General features: G+C 39.9%; 1 protein-coding gene and 1 long non-coding RNA gene across 5 annotated transcripts in view; one reads left to right on the top strand and one right to left on the bottom strand.

The window, feature by feature from the left end:
* The window catches only part of PPARG (peroxisome proliferator activated receptor gamma), a 61,362-nt gene extending 41,611 nt beyond the window's left edge, over positions 1-19,751 (top strand). For all 4 annotated transcript variants that reach the window (XM_083429185.1, XM_083429186.1, XM_083429187.1 and 1 more), the window contains 3 exons: positions 4,020-4,219; positions 10,461-10,911; positions 19,177-19,751. In XM_083429185.1, coding sequence (XP_083285311.1) covers positions 4,020-4,219; positions 10,461-10,911; positions 19,177-19,424 — 899 coding nt within the window. In that variant the 3' untranslated portion in view covers positions 19,425-19,751. The remainder of the gene's footprint in view (positions 1-4,019; positions 4,220-10,460; positions 10,912-19,176) is intronic.
* LOC310672301 lies at positions 5,667-11,730 on the bottom strand. The gene is made up of 3 exons (XR_014508507.1): positions 11,589-11,730; positions 11,024-11,074; positions 5,667-5,948 (listed from the first exon to the last, which is right to left on the bottom strand). It is a non-coding gene; the product is annotated as an uncharacterized lncRNA (long non-coding RNA).
* Positions 19,752-20,197: the final 446 nt, after the last annotated feature.

Here is a 20,197-nt window from a genome sequence, read left to right as displayed (position 1 = left end):
CTTATAGCTCCCTGTCTTTCAGCGTGGACTGTAGATCTAGGCTGTTTCTTCATCATTGTGAGTGGGAACTAGGTGCTGATGTTTCCCTTGAATATAGGATAAGCTTTCTGCCTCATCCAGAGTTAATGTCATTGTCATTGTTCTACCATCTGGTGAAGTTTAGTCTGGTGCCTGCCCTCCTTCTGCTGTCTACACCCATGTATCATTGAACCAAAGAAGACAGACGTGTAGCTGCTGAATTCACAGCTCACCACAACTGCCAACACAAGCCCATCCTGATCAGTATATTGACTGTCAGGATAGACTAGAGCTTAAGGGTGGTAGTCAGCAGTTCAAAAGCATACCAGCGTGAGCAGATAAATAGGTACCACTGTGGCGGGAAGGTAAACAGAGTTTCCGTCACGGTGTCCCGTTCCACCAGAAGTGGTTTTGTCATGCTGGCCACATGACCCGGAAAAACTATCTATGGACAAATGCCAGGTCCTTCAGCCTGAAAGCGGAGATGAGCACTGCATCCCATAGTCGAATTCGACTAGACCTAACTGCCCAGGGGTCCTTTACCTTTAACTAGTCAGCTAACTATTAATCAGGGCAGACCCACTGACAACAGGGGCCATTTCTAACTTAGGTCAATTATTTTTAACGAGTCTACTCTTAATAAACATTAGTTGACTACAACCCATGGCGTATAATATTACTCCAGACAAAGCTAGCTGTTAAGCAAGTCATGTGGCTGCTGGGAGGATCTGCAACCCTGTTTCAAGTTACCCTGTCTCCACTCCCCTGTAGTGGCCCACTTTGCATGGAGAGATCACTCCAATGTTCCTTCTCCTCCTCTCTAGCCGGCAAAGAAAACAAACCACAATCCCTGGTTTAGTGTTATGTCCGAGCCAGGGATTGTGGTTTGTTTCACTCCAAGCAGGCTGTGACTGGAAAGCCAAGAGCAAACCTTGGCTCAGCATGGTAGTTTATTATCAGTACAAGAAACTGTGATCTCTTGTTTGTATATAACAGGGATTATGATGTGTTTCCCTTGTTTGCTAGAGGGCAAGAACAAAGCGGTAGCCTTCTGTGCATTCATAGTAAACTTTTAAGTACTATTACTGTGACATGCAAACACTGTCGTACAACTAACTTATCCTTGTCCCTAAACCAGAACTTTAGCTGCTGCTGTCAAAGGACAAGAAGAAACACAGTATAATAATACTGGAGTAAGTTTTATGTTACATGAAAAGGGAAAGTACAGTACTTGACAATGGATTGCCATTTTCAGCTACAGGCTTGTGGCTTTTGTAATAACAAATGCCACCCTCACTGATAAATACGCTAGCTAGTTATCCAACAGGTTAACTTTCTCCTCACATGCTTCCCATTTATTGTATGTTTTTGCTAGGAAGAGCAAACACTGTGTAAATTGTTTGTGACTTCACTATTCGGTGTTACAAGGATACTGATAAATGTGCTACCTCAGATTTTCAGTGCAAGATCTCACCACAACATCACACATAGTTAGCAAAATGATAAAATCATAAAAGATCAGACTTTCCTACATTTGTGTGGATTAACGCAGGCTTCCTCAACCTCAGCCCTCCAGTTGTTTTTGGCCTACAACTCCCATGATCCCTAGCTAGCAGGACCAGTGGTCAGGGATGATGGGAATTGTAGTCTCAAAACCTCTGGAGGGCTGAGGTTGAGGAAGCCTGGATTAATGTATCAATTCCACTGGGTGTTCAGAAATAGCATAGCATTGAAACTACTAGTTATTGACTAAAATAAATGATATTCATGACTATTTATAAACAACGGGAAATTTCTAACAAATTTTCAACTCAACTGTGCCAAAACTCTTATTCATATTCCTAATGAACCTGAATATATTGCTGAATACAACAACATAATTTTAACCTGACCATATTTTTCCATACATGAACTTGCCATTTTAGGGTGATAGCCTGATTGTCTGGATTTTCCATCAGCTATCACATCCTGTCCATCATCTACAGTTGCTTTCTATGACTTGAGAAGGGAAGCCATATGACACAATGCAACTTAAGCTGACCTACAGCACTTGAGGTTTATAGCACTTACCTAGGAAATTCTCAGATTGTTAAAGGTGTAATGTGCTTTACTGTGAGTTTATTGCAGGCAAACACAGCAGGGCAGCTTAGGAACACAGGGATTGTCAGTTGCCTGCTCTATTAAGGACTATAAAGCCTAAGTACATGGAAATGTGTGGTAGAAATGAAGACTGTAAATAATACCGTCGCCACTTTTAAGACGGGAAGCGCACAGATCTTCAAGATACGTAGAATACAGACAGCTGCAACTGCAAAACATTCCAAAGTAGCCACACATTGACAATTCCTCACTGTTTCCGGAGCACTAAGACCTCCTTGCAATGGTGGTGCTTCAGAGGGAGAAGAGCCGACTTTGCAGGATAAATTGAGGCAGAGGTGCTCAGTGTTTGGAGTGCTGTGAATGACCCAAAACACCACAGTGGGCACTCTGCAGCACTACACTGAGGGACAATTCAGCCAGAATATTGGAGGTCTTGGTGACCTCAAAAACCCTATTGGGTCCAGACATAGCCCACAGACCATGGGTTAGCCACCCCTAGTCTATAGACTAAGGGCTACATTTTGGTTTCCTGTGTCTTTTAATCCAACACTTTGATCACAGACATAATGCATGTACAAATTCACCCAGCAAGAACAAAATCAACCTATTTGGATGCTGAGATTTTCCACATGCAGGCTTTGGGGTAATGTATGAGGCTTGAGGATACGCAGTAAAGCATTCCTCCCAACAGCAAAGCGTCAGGCAGCTTGACAATGATTTCTCACTGGCAACTGTTGTTGGCAATTGATGAAATGTATAGGCTGTCTGCGCAGGGGGGAAAGGATACTGCATGCTGGAGTCCAAAGCAAATATCAGTAGGCCATTTATTCAAAGGCTTCTATTGGAAGAAACCGTAGGGAGGGGATATTTTCAGAAAGATGTCTAAATTTACACTATACCGAGAGAGCCTCTGCTCCCTGTGGAGCTGCTAGGCCCCATTCAGTTCTGATGGTGGTGTGAAGAATTGATCCCGAAAGTACCCAGACTGAAATGGCTGAAGATCCGGGAGGTGTTCCTTCTTGGGAACAGGGTTCACTGAAAGCAAACTATGATGGAAATAAATCAGTGTCCATCCCCGGTGACAAGCACTGAAGCAAACTGCTAATCAAAGTTTTCCTTGTGTTTGGGGCCATCGGAGGCTCTTTCCAGGTGTGAGGAAAATGCTGCTTCTGACCCAGCAACATGATGTAACCAAGGGTGTGTTGAGTGCTCACATACTAAAAATAAATATATAAATAAAAATGGCTCTTGGAAACTGTGCAAAGTTGCTGTGCAGTGTATAGGGAGATAATGGTGCACACCTCATTTATCAAATGTCTAATCTAGCATACTCCCACAGCCTGACCACAATTCATCCTCCCACTTTTCCCTCCCTTATTTCAAGAGACTTATTTTCAGAGACACTTAAGATTCAGAGAGGCTTAAATTTGTTTATTGGTACTGATGTATTGAGGTTTGACAGCTCTGATGAAGGCCAGCCTAATCATGAGGCGCTGGCAACACCAGTCTCCTGGCCACCCAACTGCTGAATGCACGTGCCCTTGAAATGAATTGGAGCCTCTCTATTCAGGCTTCTAGTCGAATGAACAAAATACCTCTAAATTTTCCTAGTAACCACACCACTTGTTGCAGGCTTGTGATCTCAGGTTGCCAAACCCAGATGCTCTCAGGAACTGGTCTATGAAGCTCTATCACGGCCTGCACATTTTATGGGTTTATCAATATGTTTCCATTCTTTATAATGCACTTTCCCCATTTTTTTATTTAAAAATCCATCTTGAAAAGCTGTAGAAGAAGACTTTCCCTATAGAAATAGCATTTGCAAAGAGTTTTACAATTGTATGTTAGCTGCGCTTCATTCCTGTTGTAACATTTTCCTTTCCCTGCTCTCCTTTCTTCAGCTATCCGGTTTGGGCGAATGCCACAGGCTGAGAAGGAGAAGCTCTTGGCGGAGATTTCAAGTGATATCGACCAGCTAAATCCCGAGTCTGCTGACCTGCGGGCCCTTGCCAAACTCCTGTATGATTCATACATCAAGTCCTTCCCGCTAACCAAAGCCAAGGCAAGGGCGATCTTGACAGGAAAGGCAACAGACAAATCGGTTAGTTCTCTCTGCTTCCTATTCTCTTTTTCGGGCAAATGATTTACCACACTAACGGATCAGTATTTTATGTTAGTTTGTTTTTAAAGCCTCCTGCATTTGGCAATTACATCTTTCAAGCTAGGAAACACAGGAAATGTTTTTAGATAGGATAAGTAAACATTATTTGAATAACCTAATAAAATATTTGAATGCAGTACAAGAATGCGAAGGTCAGCATAACCTTTTTGGATTTGCTGAGCCCCACTTCTTCCTGTTCCGTCACCCTGTTTTCCATAGGTTATCTCCCACATTAATCCAGCCGGGCTATCCAGTAGAGAAGATGCTGTAATACTTATTTCAAACATCCTGAGCATCGAATGCTGCCTATGCAGACCAGGTCCCTAAAGATTCATTCCTAGGCAAAATATTCTGGCCTTCCTTCCTTGTGATTCATGCTGGTACTGCCGCCAGACTTTTGCAGAGTGTAACACTTTTTACTAAAATCCAGCATTTATTCTTTCTTCAAATTGTGCACCTTGAGTCAGCTCATGTATTTCTTTTTCCGAACAAGAGAGGTTTTATTTTACTGATAAAAATCTCTAAAATGACTGCTTCATTTCTGATCTGAGGCACTGTGTTTGTTCCAGTGGGGTACTCAAGGCTCCAGCCTGCAAGAGGCTTCACTCTTGTCTCGACTTAAAAGAAGAGCACGGGCCTTTCTACCTCTGGAGCTTCACCCATTGTTAAAATTATCCTCTCATAGAGCTCTGGTTATTTCTCACTGCAAGTGCTTTGTAAAACTGCAGGTGCAGTGTCTTATAACTAGATGCATCTTCCCCCTTCTCTCTCTCTCACATACCTTTTCTAAGATAATACTCACTGCTCTGCATAGGTGCATCGTCTAAAACAGGCATAGGCAAACTTGGCCCTCCAGATGTTTTGGGACTACAACTCCCATCATCCCTAACCACTGGTCCTGTTAGCTAAGGATGATGGGAGTTGTAGTCCCAAAACATCTGGAGGGCCGAGTTTGCCTATGCCTGGTCTAAAATCAAAGGAAGTATATTGCTTAAGGAACATTCACCCCAACCGAGCTTTGGATTTATGCAAGTATAACCAATACAATCAATGACGCAATTAAAACTCATGATCAATTGATTTAAGATGTACTTAATTGGGTTGCAGCTCGGAATAGGAAAGCCCTTGCTGGCAAGAAAACTCTTCTTGAGCAATATTCAAAGTACTTTTACCACAAAAAACTGCAGTATCAAGACAAATGGCTTGGGTTTCATCAGGTTTCAAAAACTATTTTGTTTGGGCAGTCATAGTTGTATCTTTAGGAATTAGGATTGAGGCTTGGGTTTGTGAAAATATAAATCGGGAGGCTTAGTTTGGTCTGAATCGAGTACAGTCGTATCTTGGTTTTTGAACATAGTGTGTTCCGGATGTCCGTTCGACCTCCGAAACATTTGGAAACCAAAGCATGGCTTCCGATTGGCTGCAGGAGTGTCCTGCAGCCAATCGGAAGCCGCACCGGACGTTCGGCTTCCGAGGCAAAGTTTGCAAACTGGAACACCTACTTCCAGGTTTGTGACGTTCGAGTTCCGAGTTGTTCGTGAACTATGCTGTTCAAAAACCAAGGTACAAGTGTATAAACTTCCAGAGTAAACACTAAATACATTACCACCATAGCTGCTAGAAGGCTGTGAAAACTTGTGTCCTGGGCTTTTTTAGACCCACATACTATCTGAAACGAAAGAGATGCATTAGTTGCCGGGTGTTTATATTTTTCAGCTTTCCTACCCCTACAGTTAAACCTGTAGTTTAACTATAGTTAACTGTAGTTAAACTACAGACCCCTTTATTTAAGCACAAACCACCTGCAGAGGGAAAAACCATTAGAGAAAGAATGAATTTTAGCAAGCCAATTCAAGCCTCCAGCCAACAGGTTGACAACCTGCCAACAGAAAATAGTTGGCCTACTCCCTACGCCCTCGCCACACCCAAAATGCAAGTAAGCAGGCCTTCCTGCATTGCCCACCACCCAGGACCCTGTAACTCTAGGTAGATGATACAGATTCACCTCGAAAGCAATCCCAATTTTGTCCCTGCATCCCATAGTCTGAAGCAGCAAAGCTCTGTGCCCACCAATGACCCTGAAAGCTGCTGAATGGGGACACTGCACTGAACTTGACTGTTTCCCTTTTGAACATTCCTGCCAAAAAAAGGTGAGGAAACTCGTTTTCATCACCCTTTTACTCATTACCAAAAACAAGCAATACAGATTTTTTTTTGTAGTGCCTTGTGATACCTCCCTGTTCTGCATGGGTGTTGCTGTTTGGCTATACAAGCAGCGGCACTAACAAACTGACCACCAGAAACATGATTCTGAAGCCAATGTAAAGTATTAAATGATTCTAAGTGGGCAATGGGAAGGATTAAGGAAATCAGATTCAAAGCACATAACGAAACATTTTTGTATATAACATCTATTGCTGTGTGTGACTTTACTGTATTATAAAACATGGCAGCATTACAATCCACATTATGACACCATAAAACTATTTTAGGCTTATATAGAATATTGTGGATTTCATTGTCCTCTTCCTTTGTTTTACAGAGTCAGTTATGTTAATTTATGCACAGAATTGGCCCTAAACATGTTTGATCATGCCATTACATTTTATTGTGCTGTTGTGTATTGGACAACAGCAGACATTGCAGACTCCTTTGCAATTTTGGAGTATTCAGATGTAAGAGATTGTAAATCAGTATGAGTGGTAGGTTCTTCTTATCTAGATTGCATCTGAATTGCATCTGATTCTTTAGATAGGGTTGGCACAATCCAAACAAAGTTGAGCACTTTCTATGTACCATGGAATAGGGACGGGGAAGAAATTCTGTTTGGTTCACATTTTAATATACCCACAATTTACATACATTTAATTTGCGCACTTTCAGCTTTACATGCTTCGTAAAACAACAACAACAACCGCCCCAGGCATCCAGGAAAAATCCCACCCAAAATTTTGGGTTTAGGCTTGATCCCTGGAACATAACCCCTTTGTAAGTTGAGGGCTTAGAGTACCTAATTCACACTTCCAGAAGGCATGTTGTACACAAATGATTTGTACAAAAAAGTGGGCATTGGTGGAAATTGTACATCAAAATGTATGCATTAGTGAAAATAACATAAAAAAGTGAAAGTCATTGCAAAAGCATATATATTGGGCAAAATTGTGTTTATTGTGCGAAATGCACACAAAAATGCTAAAGATTTTTTTTGTTGGGATTAAAAAAATAATAATAATATTAAACTGATACATATATGTAGCACACCAAAATTGGTGCCTAACAGTGACTGCATTCTGCCCCTTGCAAAGCAATTCAGTCTATGCCCCATATAATCTGATTGTTGCAGACACCAGACCAGGAGCACCAGCTCCTGGGGGCAAAGCCCTTTTGGGGCCCGTTTCTGCGCCGCCGCCCCCCCAACATCAATACTGGCTACTCCCATGGGTACTCGGCGTTACATCAAAGAAGCATCACTGTTAGTGATGCATACCTCTAATATTAGTTGATACTCTCCTTTTTTCCCCATCTTAAAAATTATTTATTTTCAGCTCAGAAAACCTTTCCACACTGTTCCTGAAATAGTTGACAACTGGAGCCCAAGTTCAATAGTCAATTTTGAAGAACTGTTCTTACATCCCTAATAGCCCTACGGTAGTTATTTTTGCAAGATTTGCAAAAGCTTTCAGGGTTCAGTTTGCCCAAGTGATCTCTTGTGTTTGGTGAGCTAAGGTGAGCTAGTTAATTTGGACCATGTAAGTGACTTTGTGGTGTTTGAACATCATGCTAATGCACTGCTCATGCAATTTATATGGGGTGTGCTCATGTGATCTTGTTTGTCTCTGAACATTGAAGAACCTGCCACCAGGGTAGAATTTACCAGCATAAAACTATAAATGAAAAGACAACCCCCTGTAAAATGGTCTTTCTCAAGCACACTTTAAAAGCACTATAGCAAGAATAAATGCGCTCATTCAGTAAATAATGAGTAAAACTTTTATTATTATTTGTACTGTAATGGACTTTGTGTTCTGAAAACGTCAAAATGTTTACTATGGACACAATTTAAAGTTATGTTCCTCGTTTTAATTGTGCCCACATCTGCGTCACATGTAAATGATTGGTAATGCTCTAGTAGTTTGTGCAGTCTAAAATTACTAAGTAACCAGCCTTTCTCTGGAATGTACTGCTCTCACTGGCTATGGCAAAATAAACTTGCAAGTTACAGAGTCCATTTCAGCCTCTCCAATTTGCACCAGTTTGCATCTTCCTGCTACACCAGCACTGCATGTTTCCTTACTGAATTGAAACATTCATTTAACATTTTCTTGGCTATTGTGAAATATCTTTCTTCCATGCTGCTTAGAACAGAGCATATCTTATTTAATAGGTTGCTAACATTTATATCTATATCTTCATCCAAATAACAGAGCAGTGAATAGGAACAGATGTCATTAATGATACGTTGCTTGAGTTTGCTGGAATAGCAACTCAACTTGATGTCTATAAATGAGAATAATTGTGAATAAGAAAGCCATGGTTTTTAAATAGTTACTTGGCAGTCCAGTTTAATTAATGTGGTGTGGGTATTGCAGCTGTGCCTTCTCTTTACCATTTGTAACTGTAAGCCCAGTATATTATAATGGAACAAATGAGTTCTACATACCCATGTTCTTTATTTGATTATCACAAACATATTGTAAAATAGCCATCTTTGATCAGATATCACAGAATGTACCTGGTTTAAACTCAGGCACAATAATTTTTCAGCGGTGGTTGAAAAACCACAATTATTCTTAAAGAATATATTCAGAATACTGTAGTTACAATGTACTGAAGTGTTCAGTAAGTCAATGGAAACCCAGATTAAATGTTTCCCATGCCTAATGTTTCAAACATATCAATACTTCAGAATACTAAATTCCTCTGTGCATTTAGGATCAATGGTTTAGGATGCAACCCTATACAGAAGATCCACAAGCTACAGGGGCTGTATGAATTTGTGAAAGACCCCCAACATCAGCAGAATATTCAATATACTGCTGGCATGATGGATAAGAATAAGTCTTGAAGTGCTTTAGAGAGCTGAAGGGGATATTTAGACAATCAATGAGATGTCTCTGATTGCAGAATCTTCATACTTCCCAAGGTATAGGGAAAATTTATTTACAGGGAACTGAATTTTAAAAATGTCCCTTAACCAAGGAAATGAGGTATAGTATTTCTCAGATCCAAAAATGAAATATATAAATATCAGTGTAGCTGTCCTACAAAAAGTCCCTGGCCATTGGGACTGTTGAGAGTTGCCATCCAACAACATCTGAGGAGCAATATGTTGGCTATACGTGATGCACATTTTAAGTACATTTAGGACAGTTATGTACTGCGTAACTGATCACATTTATCCTCAGTTATCTCAAATGAAATTATTTCTGTAACCTTGCAATTGTTGCATTTGGGTTGAAATGAACTATTTTGAGGTAGCTTTCATACATTTTCAACTGAGATAATTGGGTCCAGTCTCATCCGTAGTATTTTCCTAGCTGTTGTTGCTAGACTATGACACCACTGTGAATTTGCAGTTTCTATGCTTTGTAATGTGTGTTTCTAGGGAAAGCACTTGATGTCCTGCAATTTAAATCCTGGCTTTAAAGAGTGTTAGTTTCTTAACGATCATTCTGGATTCTTGTAAAAAGATTATTTTTTCAGGCTAAAGTAAAAAAAAATAAATCAACGACAATAATCTGTTTCGAAAATGATTAAAAAAAAACAATGTTCTTAGTCCGTTTACTTCTTTTTTTCAAATTGAATTTTACCTTAAAGGAAACTATGACTTTGTTTAGGGGAACAAAAATCAATTTGTTTGCATGGAGCAATTTGTAAAGCAGCCTACCTCCAAAAACCTAGTTTCTTTGCAAGCATGGGAAAATGTCATGGCCTGATTTGCTCACTTGCAGATGGTTTAAGCATCCTAACCCTCTTTGCTTTCATTGCTCTCTGAGGCTTTTGACTCCTAAAATTACTCCCCTAAGTATGCCAGTGGAATACATACTCATTCCCTGTCAACTTCTTTCTGTTCTTGAACCATGATTCATCCTTCCTAATTTCCGTGTGTCTAGTTTCAGTAGCACAGTGTGTTTTATGTAAGAAGGAAGCCTGACAGTCAGCTGTGTTTTCCTTTTTTCAGCCATTTGTCATTTATGACATGAATTCCTTAAAGATGGGAGAAGACCAGATCAAGTGCAAACATCTGACCCCCATGCAAGAGCAGAATAAAGAGGTTGCCATCCGTATCTTCCAGCGCTGCCAGTTCCGTTCCGTCGAGGCTGTTCAAGAGATCACAGAATTTGCCAAAAACATTCCAGGTTTTGTAAATCTAGACCTGAACGACCAAGTAACTCTCCTGAAATATGGGGTTCATGAGATCATCTACACACTCCTTGCCTCCATGATGAATAAAGATGGTGTTCTCATTTCCAATGGTCAAGGGTTCATGACTCGGGAGTTCCTGAAGAGCCTCCGGAAACCCTTTTGTGACTTTATGGAGCCCAAGTTTGAATTCGCTGTCAAATTCAACGCACTGGAATTAGACGACAGTGACCTGGCAATATTTATAGCTGTCATCATTCTTAGTGGAGGTAAGTGTGACACAACCATAGTTATCGTTGGGCTGGAGTGAACCTTGAGCCACCATGCATATCTCAGCACACTAGCTGTATAGTTTGCCCTGCAAAGGGCTTGATGCCTTACCTGTTTCTGCAGGACAGGAAATGGCTGCTGGGTTTACTGAGTCCTGGTAAGCTGCAATATAAAGTGCATGAGTTACCTTGAGATCTTCATGGTTAACTCTGAAACTATTGGATATGTAGGCTCTTGCCTTCAAAGGTCCAGTTCACACTATGGTCACTTCCACACCATATGCTGAAAACACATGGCTGGCCCCAAAGTGTCCTGGGAACTTGAGTGTGTTAAGGATGCTGGGAGCAGTAGTTCTCTGAGGGTTCAACTACAGTTCTCAGGATTCTTTGTGGGTAGCTGTGTACTTCAAATGTGCTTTGAATGTATGCGGTTAAATTGACCTGCATATTCCTTTGATTTCATACAGAGGCCACTGGAAGCAAAACAGCCCTCTAAACCCTATGGCACACATGATGCAACTGCTGGCATGATAAGTGTTGATGTGGGTAATGGGAAGGAGTGATCCCCTAGGCACCGCAGTCTCACTTGGAGCAATCTTCCATCACCACTCCTGCTTTGGTCACTGTGCTTAATATAAAAGGGTGGGGAAATAAATGAAGGCCAATAAAGCATCTGCCTTTATGAAAGATGAAATTGCCCTTCCTGAGAGGTTAAAAGTATCTTCCAAGATTTCTAGGGATTTCTGTCATCAGCTGCTCTGGTCTGTATGCAGCTACTGCCCCATGTGGTGAGCTCCTGAACTGCATGTTGCCCATATGCCTAAGCATCTTGGTATCCTCAGGCCTTGTACTGACTGCCTAGCCAAGCTGGCCATTGGACAGGAAGTAGTATAAGAGGTCTTCCTGTCCAAGTTAACCCTTGCTTGAGCAACAGGTATTCCTGAGCTCTGTCATGTTTCTGTGTCCTTTGGCTGCCCTTCAGCCCTGACACCAAGCTGGTTCCTCAATCCTGCCTCCTCGTTCGTTTTAACTACTCTACTGGTTTCATTCCAGAGATTTACCTCAGATTGTTGCGCGTGGCCCTCACCTTGATGGCCTCATCACAAAATATAGCATAGGAAGCTACCATATACAAAACTATATGCTCATTTGTTGCCTACTCTGGCAATAATTCTCCAGGGCCTCTGGCAGAAGCCATTTCATATCACCTGTAACTCATCCTTTAAGCTGCAAATGCCAGAGATTCAACTGGGATTTTCTACAACTGAATGGCAGTCCCTTGCCACAAGGAGCACCAGCTTCCCCAGAGTGAGGGCACTCGTCCCACATCCTCCAAGTGCCGCTGTTATCCCCCTGAGTTGCATTAGCATTGCTAAGCACAGCCCATCCAGCAAATCCTATGTGCATTCTTCTGTCTCCTTTACTGCTTCCCAGCCGCATTCGCTATTTTCATGGTTTGACATGCGCCAGGTTTTAAAGGGCTTAATTACTCGTTGGCACTTCTCTCATGTCCACTTGAAACTCCAGCCCTGTGACGTGTTTTCATTAGACTAACTAAAATCACATTTATCAAGTACATATGCCGTCAGAATATCTCTACTTGAGAAAGGTTTTGGAATAAATTGGTCCCCAAGGACTTTGAATTAACTGACTAAAGGCAAGTGGGATCCCTGCTATATTTCTTGGATAGCTACAATGAAATTTTGAAGCCCAAAAGGGCCTTTTATAATATGAGCCAATGGTCTTGGGAGTGTTTTCCCCATATTAATGAAAAGTCTACAAATGAGAAACATACTGTTAACTCCCTTATTTGCTTTAATAGGATTCAGTATTTGACTGCAAACTGGGATTTGTACAACTTCAGAAATGTTTTGTTTTCTATTAGATAAAGTTATTTTAAATGTTGGCTCCTAGCAGTATAATATAACGCTAAAGTCTTTTGATTAATGTGAGCCTCATTCCCCAACTACAAGTAATATTAATTTGACAAATATAGATAATTATAAATATTAGTACTGAATTACAAAACGGTTCATACTTCAGTCATTGGTGCCTCTGAAGCTGATCTAGTAGCTACAAATATAAAGTATGTCCAGTTGTACAAATTTCTGATTTGTATATCCCAATACATATCCTTCCTTTGCCTACAAAGGTTTATTCAACTGACAGAGGTATTTAGCGCTTATTAACAGTCTGCACCTTCCTCAAAATACCAAATATTCTATGTGGTATCTCATTTGGCAATTTTTATTTTTAGTGAGCTAGATCTACCTGAGTCAGAGTAGACCCACTGAAGTCAATAGACTACCAGTTTAATTAATGTTGTTTATCATCCATTCTAATGATATCAAGGGTACATTGGGTGGAATTCCACAAAGTGCCCTGCATGTGTGCCTTGTTCCATGCACACAACAACTTAGTTGAATTCTGCCCATTGGCAGCAGATAATGAAGTACTTAGGCTTATACTCGTATACTCACCCACATAAACATCAACAAGCTTACTGGAAAAAATGAATAAGGTCTTTATCAGAATGAAAAGGTGAAGGAAGAGGTTGAAGCCAACACTTTCTGCTAGAGTATAAAACGTTTTGAAATGAGATTATGTGGAATCCCATCTATTTCATTTGAAGCTTCTAAGGTTTTATGGATGGAGATAGTGGCATTCGGAGTGCGGGAGAATGAGATTACATTTTTCCTCCCACACAAGCCACACAATGTGCCTGCCCCACATCTAAGGTCACCAGAAAGCTTGTCACTTCCCAAATGCCATGAATCATTATGGCTGACTATGTAATTTTTTAAAATCTGCAATATTTCTGTCCCAAGTTTCAAAAAGTTCACCAAGTGGTTTGCAGAGTGGAGTTAACACCAATTAATAAAAACTTTTTGAAAACCAAATAATAACATCGGAAAAGCAAGCATCACATTCATAGAATCATAGAATCATAGAATCATAGAATCATAGAATCATAGAGTTGGAAGAGACCACAAGGGTCATCGAGTCCAACCCCCTGCCAAGCAGGAAATACCATCAGACCACTCCTGACATATGGTTGTCAAGCCTCTGCTTAAAGACCTCCAAAGAAGGAGACTCCACCACACTCCTTGGCAGCAAATTCCACTGTCGAACAGCTCTTACTGTCAGGAAGTTCTTCCTAATGTTTAGGTGGAATCTTCTTTCTTGTAGTTTGTATCCATTGCTCCGTGTCCGCTTCTCTGGAGCAGCAGAAAACAACCTTTCTCCCTCCTCTATGTGACATCCTTTTATATATTTGAACATGGCTATCATATCACCCCTTAACCTCCTCTTCTCCAGGCTAAACATGCCCAGCTCCCTTAGCCGATCCTCATAAGGCATCGTTTCCAGGCCTTTGACCATTTTGGTTGCCCTCCTCTGTACACGTTCTAGTTTGTCAGTGTCCTTCTTGAACTGTGGTGCCCAGAACTGGACACAGTACTCCAGGTGTGGACACAGTACTCCAGGTGTGGACACAGTACTCCAGGTGAAGTTCCTAAGGTCACAATTAAAAATGTGTGTGTTTACCTACCTTTGGTAAGAAAACATAAGAAGAAGATAGATGAAACTTCCATGGAAGTGCATTCCATTATTCCAATGCCCCCACAAAAAAAGGTTGTGTTCCTGGAGGGCGACAATTTTGCCTTCTATGAAGAAGGAATTGATAGCAAATTCTCAGTGACTGCCCTTAAGGTTCCTAGGAGTTCATATGGAGAAAGGATTCTCCCTGTATTTAGTCTTGCAGTTATGAAAAATAGTACCTTGATTTACCTTGTAAGCAAAGTTGTAAACAGTATGGGTATAATATACCAGTTTCAAAGCTTTATTTTTGCCAGTCCACACCCAGTAACAGATAGAAATCTTCTGTACAGTACTAAATGTATTCCAGACTGTCTTTCAGATATAATGCACAATACAGTACTCTAGTCCGGACATCACTAGGACATGAATAGCAGTGGCGGTTTCTTGTGAAGTAGCACACGTTCAAGTTTGCAAGTGAAAATTGCAGTAATCACTTGAATAATGTAACACATTAACAAGCCACTTTAAAACCCGAGAGAACAAATGGCTTGAAGACTGCAGTTTTAAAACAGAGGTTTTATGCAGAAGCTATGTGTGTGGTGTTACACAAACATGTGTAAAGTATTTATATGCTTAACCTATTTTAAACTGTAGTTTCTTAATCCCTATTTTGTCATTCTGCCAGTACATGAAATGGTTAAAGATTTCTCACAAGCTGGAGGGGAGGAGATGAGAACCTAACCACCAGCTACCACCATCCCTTCCTACCTTTTCAAAATTTGTTCTTTTGATCTCATAGAAAAATGAAACACATTTAATCATATGTACATCTGAGGATAATTTCTTTAAGCCCGAAACCTGATTTGTGCTGTACTCATTATGGTTAAGCACGCAACTGCTGAGTCATGCCTGATTCATACCAGCACTATGATAAGGGTTCTCAGCCAAAGACCTATTGACTTTCAGTAGCAATTTCTCTTAGAGATAAGAAATGCACAGTAATTTTGCATGTGTACATGGAACATAAAATCATTCTTATGAACATTTCAGAAGTCAATGATTAACAGAAAGTACAATTAACTTGGAGAAATTGCTGAGGAACAAAAGAGGCTTCCACATTTAGAAAAGACATTCTTCTAACCATTTTCATCCTTTTCAGCTCCACCATTTTGAGCTGTACAGTTAAAACTTGTAGATAATTTGTAGTGGTTCAGATGTCACTTTAATTTTGAGAGTGTTAGCACTGTCGGTAGTTTTAGCCCTCAGTCTTCATGCTTTGTTATCACTGTTCAATTTGCCCTGAAATATTTTGATAACTGTATTGATAAATATATAGGAAAACCCCCGATTGGAGCCCTGGAGTGCCACAACCACCACTAGTCAGTGACAACAATGGTCTGGCTTTCCTTTCATAATACTCCAACGTCGCTATTCAAATTCCAACTATGTTTCATTAGGGAGGATGGGATCTAAATGGCGCTACCCTGGTGACAGACGGCATCCATCATCAGAACAGAAAAGGGGCCAATTTTTGGCAACATCTCCTCCTTGAAGGTTCCCATAACTCTTTGAAGCAATGGGGGCAGGCATTGCTCAGGGTTCTGCTGTGGGGAGGAGAAATTGCCCCCGTTCTGCTGACAGATGCCTCCTTTCAGCAGATTGACACTAACTGGATTCCACCCAATGGGTTGAAAATCATCAAGATTCCCTTCATTCAGTCTTATTTTAGAAAGAACTTGCCTCATTAAAATACTAATTCTTAAGTGAGGCAAACAAATGAGCAATTCTCTAGCTTTTCAAAAACACTGGAAATAGGCTATAGACTTCATGCTTGTTTGAGTTTTATATTGCTGTGTATCCAGAATCCAGATGTTTCAGGGTAATACTGTAGATTGGCAACCAGATGTTTAAAGCTACACTCTCCCCAAAAAGCCAAAATAGTAACATCTATAAATATTAGGAAATGCCACAACATTTAACTATGAAGAAATACATACTTTGTGACCTTTCATACATAAAGATATATCTAGAAAGGATTGAATAAATTATTATTGATAGTTAATTTTGGAAATGCTGAGTTCATTTTTATGTGTGCAATATTACTTTTCAGTGGCTTTCTGCTTACACTTTTTCATTTTCTCAGTGTATGTGTGTGTACACACACACAAACATATATGATATTGCTTACCTCCTCAGGTAAAAAACACAAATTGATAGCTAATCCAGGGTTTATAGTTTATAGTTCTAAAGAGCTGATAGTGGAATAATGATTTATGGGGCAAAAATCCTTCAAATAATTTTTGTTACAGATTTTCCTAATTTTTCGACAGTCACTATTGATTATATATAAAACTTAATAAGATAGAAGCCAGCTACCATATCCACTGCCAATTCACCCTTTTGTTACCTCAGTCATTTTGGATTAGACTGCAAATCCTCTTTTAAATAAAGAGAAATAACTATGATCTATTTCCTTCCTTCCTTCCTGGTTCTGTTTTATTTCCTTCATCTATGGTGCATGGTACTGTATAGCTTTGGTAAAAATCACATTTGTTGTCATTTTAGTGAGAAAAAATGCATAACTTTGAAAAAAACCTGAATGTGGTAAAATTGCTTGATTCACATTACTTATAGCAAGAAATTTCAAGTAAGCAGCAATGATAAAGATGAATTGATCTAGCCCTTTATTTCCCCATTTTCTGGATTTTTAAAAGTAAATGATACAGAAATGGCCTCTTTCTTCACAACCAGGTTTACATAGCCAGAGAAATGGGAAATGGTCTTCTTTCGATCTCAAAAGGTTCAAGCTACCCTGAAAATTATACTTCTCTAATATCCACTCCCTTCACTCTAAACCTTGATGTAAGGGCAACTAACTGGTGTGGTTACTTGTGGTGATGGCATAGCATTTTCTGTGAACCCTGGAAAGCCACAGATCCTATTAAGCCATATCAGTACAGCCCATTCAGACAAAGCTGTGCACACTCCCAAGTTTGTGCCCAATGCATAGGTTGATTAAAGAGCCCTAAACAGGCTACGCCCCTCTTCTCCATTTAGCTGGATGGTTCAGTAATTGATTTACTTATTAACTTTTGCTTTGCAGTGTGCACACCATAGGTTTGGGTTATCAAGTTGTCATTTCCTGTGGCTAAGTGAGTTTAACAGGTTATACATTAGCAAAAGAGGCAGTTGGCAATTGGTCTCGAACACAAATATTTCCCACAATTATTCATCAGCGTTTGACCATCTTTTCAGCTCATAAGCTTCTAAAATTATACTTTGCGTGTGTCCCTTAAAATGAAGCGCAACACAAGGCCAGAAATTATGTTGAACAACAGCTTGAAGTACCCTCCCCTAAGAATGTAAGGCGGATGGGGGGCAAATGAGATATTATTTTAAGGACTGCTGTTTTTGTCAAAAGCTTTATACCAATTTAGAAGTAAATTGCTGGTGACAAAAGAAATAGTGAAATAATTACACGAGAAGTGAAAAATGTGAGCAAAGGAATGTCAACATGTTTTCATTGCTCCACAATGGAAGGAAATGGGCAGTGACCATATTTCCTAAAGTGAGTCAGCTAAACCACTGGCAGTGTGTAGAACTTTCTATGAAATTTTCTATGAACGTTTGACAGAGATTTTTATTTTGTACAAAATGTTTGAGATAGATAGATAGAGATAGATGACAGATAGATAGACAGATAGATAGATAGATAGATAGATAGATAGATAGATAGATGATAGATGATAGATGATAGATGATAGATGATAGATAGATAGATAGATTAGATAGATAGATAGATAGATAGATAGATAGATAGATAGATAGATAGATATAGATAGATAGATAGATAACTGACATGAGAATATTAAAAAAGAAAATGGCAAGTGCCACCTGTTGAAAAATGTAATTGGGAGGGACCAAAAAGTTGGGGCACAGAATGTGGTGACGGTGCTAAGAGCAAAGGCGGGTGAAATCCTTTCCTAAAAGCTGTTTGGCAGGTAGCTGGAGATGCCCATCTTTCAAACATCTGGCCTGTTTGAAGGCAGCCCTGTATCGGGAAATTTTTAATGTCTGGTGTTTTACCTTTTTTTAATATGTGCTGTAAGCCACCCAGAGTGGCTGGGGAAACCCAGCTAGATGGACAGGGTATAAATAATAAAATTATTATTATTATTATTTTGAAAGGTCTCCATGAGCGCAGTCAGGCAAGTCAGTGCAAGAAGTGTGCCAACCATGTTGCCAAGTGCGTCATAAATGATTCCTGCAACCAGCTGCCTTAATAGGACATTGCCAAGCCACACATGCAAGCCTAGTATTGCAATTGTACTGAAAGCCACCACAAGCCTAAGTCTTGGGAAAGACAGGGAAAACGCCAGAAGGCAATAGTTTGGCAGCAACATCACCTGAGTATATGAACGATGTCACTTCCAGAGAAAATAGCAGGGGAAGCGTCCTCAGGACTCTTCATCTCAGTGCTAGGAGATTCTTTTAACCGCCGACCTTCAGAGCAGATTTCAGTAACATTTCTCAGATGGAGGATATCTCCACGTTCAGCCTCATGCTATTTCCTGTGAAAATCAAAACCTACAAAAATCCCAGCTGAGATGTAATAGAAATCTGAATATTTCAGTGATAATGTGCTTGAAATGCTGTACAAATATGTGGGGTTTTGTCTGTTTTTCTGATTAACGCCCCCCCCCCGCTGTTTTGTTCCCCTCTTAGATCGCCCTGGATTAATAAATGTGAAGCCCATTGAAGATATCCAAGACAATTTGCTGCAAGCTTTAGAACTCCAGTTGAAGCTGAATCACCCAGAGTCATCACAGCTGTTTGCAAAATTGCTGCAGAAAATGACAGACCTCAGACAGATTGTAACAGAACATGTGCAGCTGTTGCAAATTATAAAGAAAACGGAGACAGATATGAGCCTTCATCCACTCCTACAAGAGATTTACAAAGACTTGTATTAAGGGATGTAGAATTTCTAATCCATTGACATGATGTACGTTGTTCAAATTGCACTACTTCTTTGAGAGGGAAAAATATTACATACTTAAGAAATTACTGTGAAGAAAAAGCATTTTAAAAAGAGAGGCAGAGCTTTTACTATTATAGATCTATTTTATGCCTATTGTTTATAAAGACACATTTACAATTTACTTTTAATATTAAAATGTATATATATATATATTATATCATTAAATTGTTGACAGTATTTTCCAGATTAATTTTTTTTATCTGTCTTATTTTATAAACCATAATTGCTTGTTCAATCTGATTAAAAAAATATCACTGAAGTTGGTTAGCTGTGCAGTGCAATTTTCAGCTTCACATTACCTATTTGGCTAGGGAAAGCTCTCTGCATATTTTATGAAGTGATATGCAAACAACAGTTATGGGTTACAGCATTGTCCCAGAAGCCTCAAATTTGATTTCTCAGGCCTGGTTTCTTCTTTTTTATCAGTTTTTAAATTCACTGAAAGGAGGTGCAAGGGACCCAGATATAGTTTTGTCAAGCATGCCTTTGACATTAGCAGGTTTTAAAGGAAGCCCAAAGCCAATCTTGTTTCACTGCAATTATACTAGGCATTACTATATCTGCATATAATAATACATGAAGATCAAGGAACTGAGGACTCACAGTACATCCATGGGTGTTACATCCCTTTATCCTCAGATGAATGTTGTTGATTATTGTATGCAGATTCCAGCCATTGACTTTGCAGGCAAGGCAATCAGCCCA

Source organism: Podarcis tiliguerta, assembly GCF_965153285.1.
Source record: "Podarcis tiliguerta genome assembly, chromosome: 2".
Classification (NCBI taxonomy): domain Eukaryota; kingdom Metazoa; phylum Chordata; class Lepidosauria; order Squamata; family Lacertidae; genus Podarcis; species Podarcis tiliguerta.
This window is presented reverse-complemented; position numbering and strand designations above follow the sequence as displayed.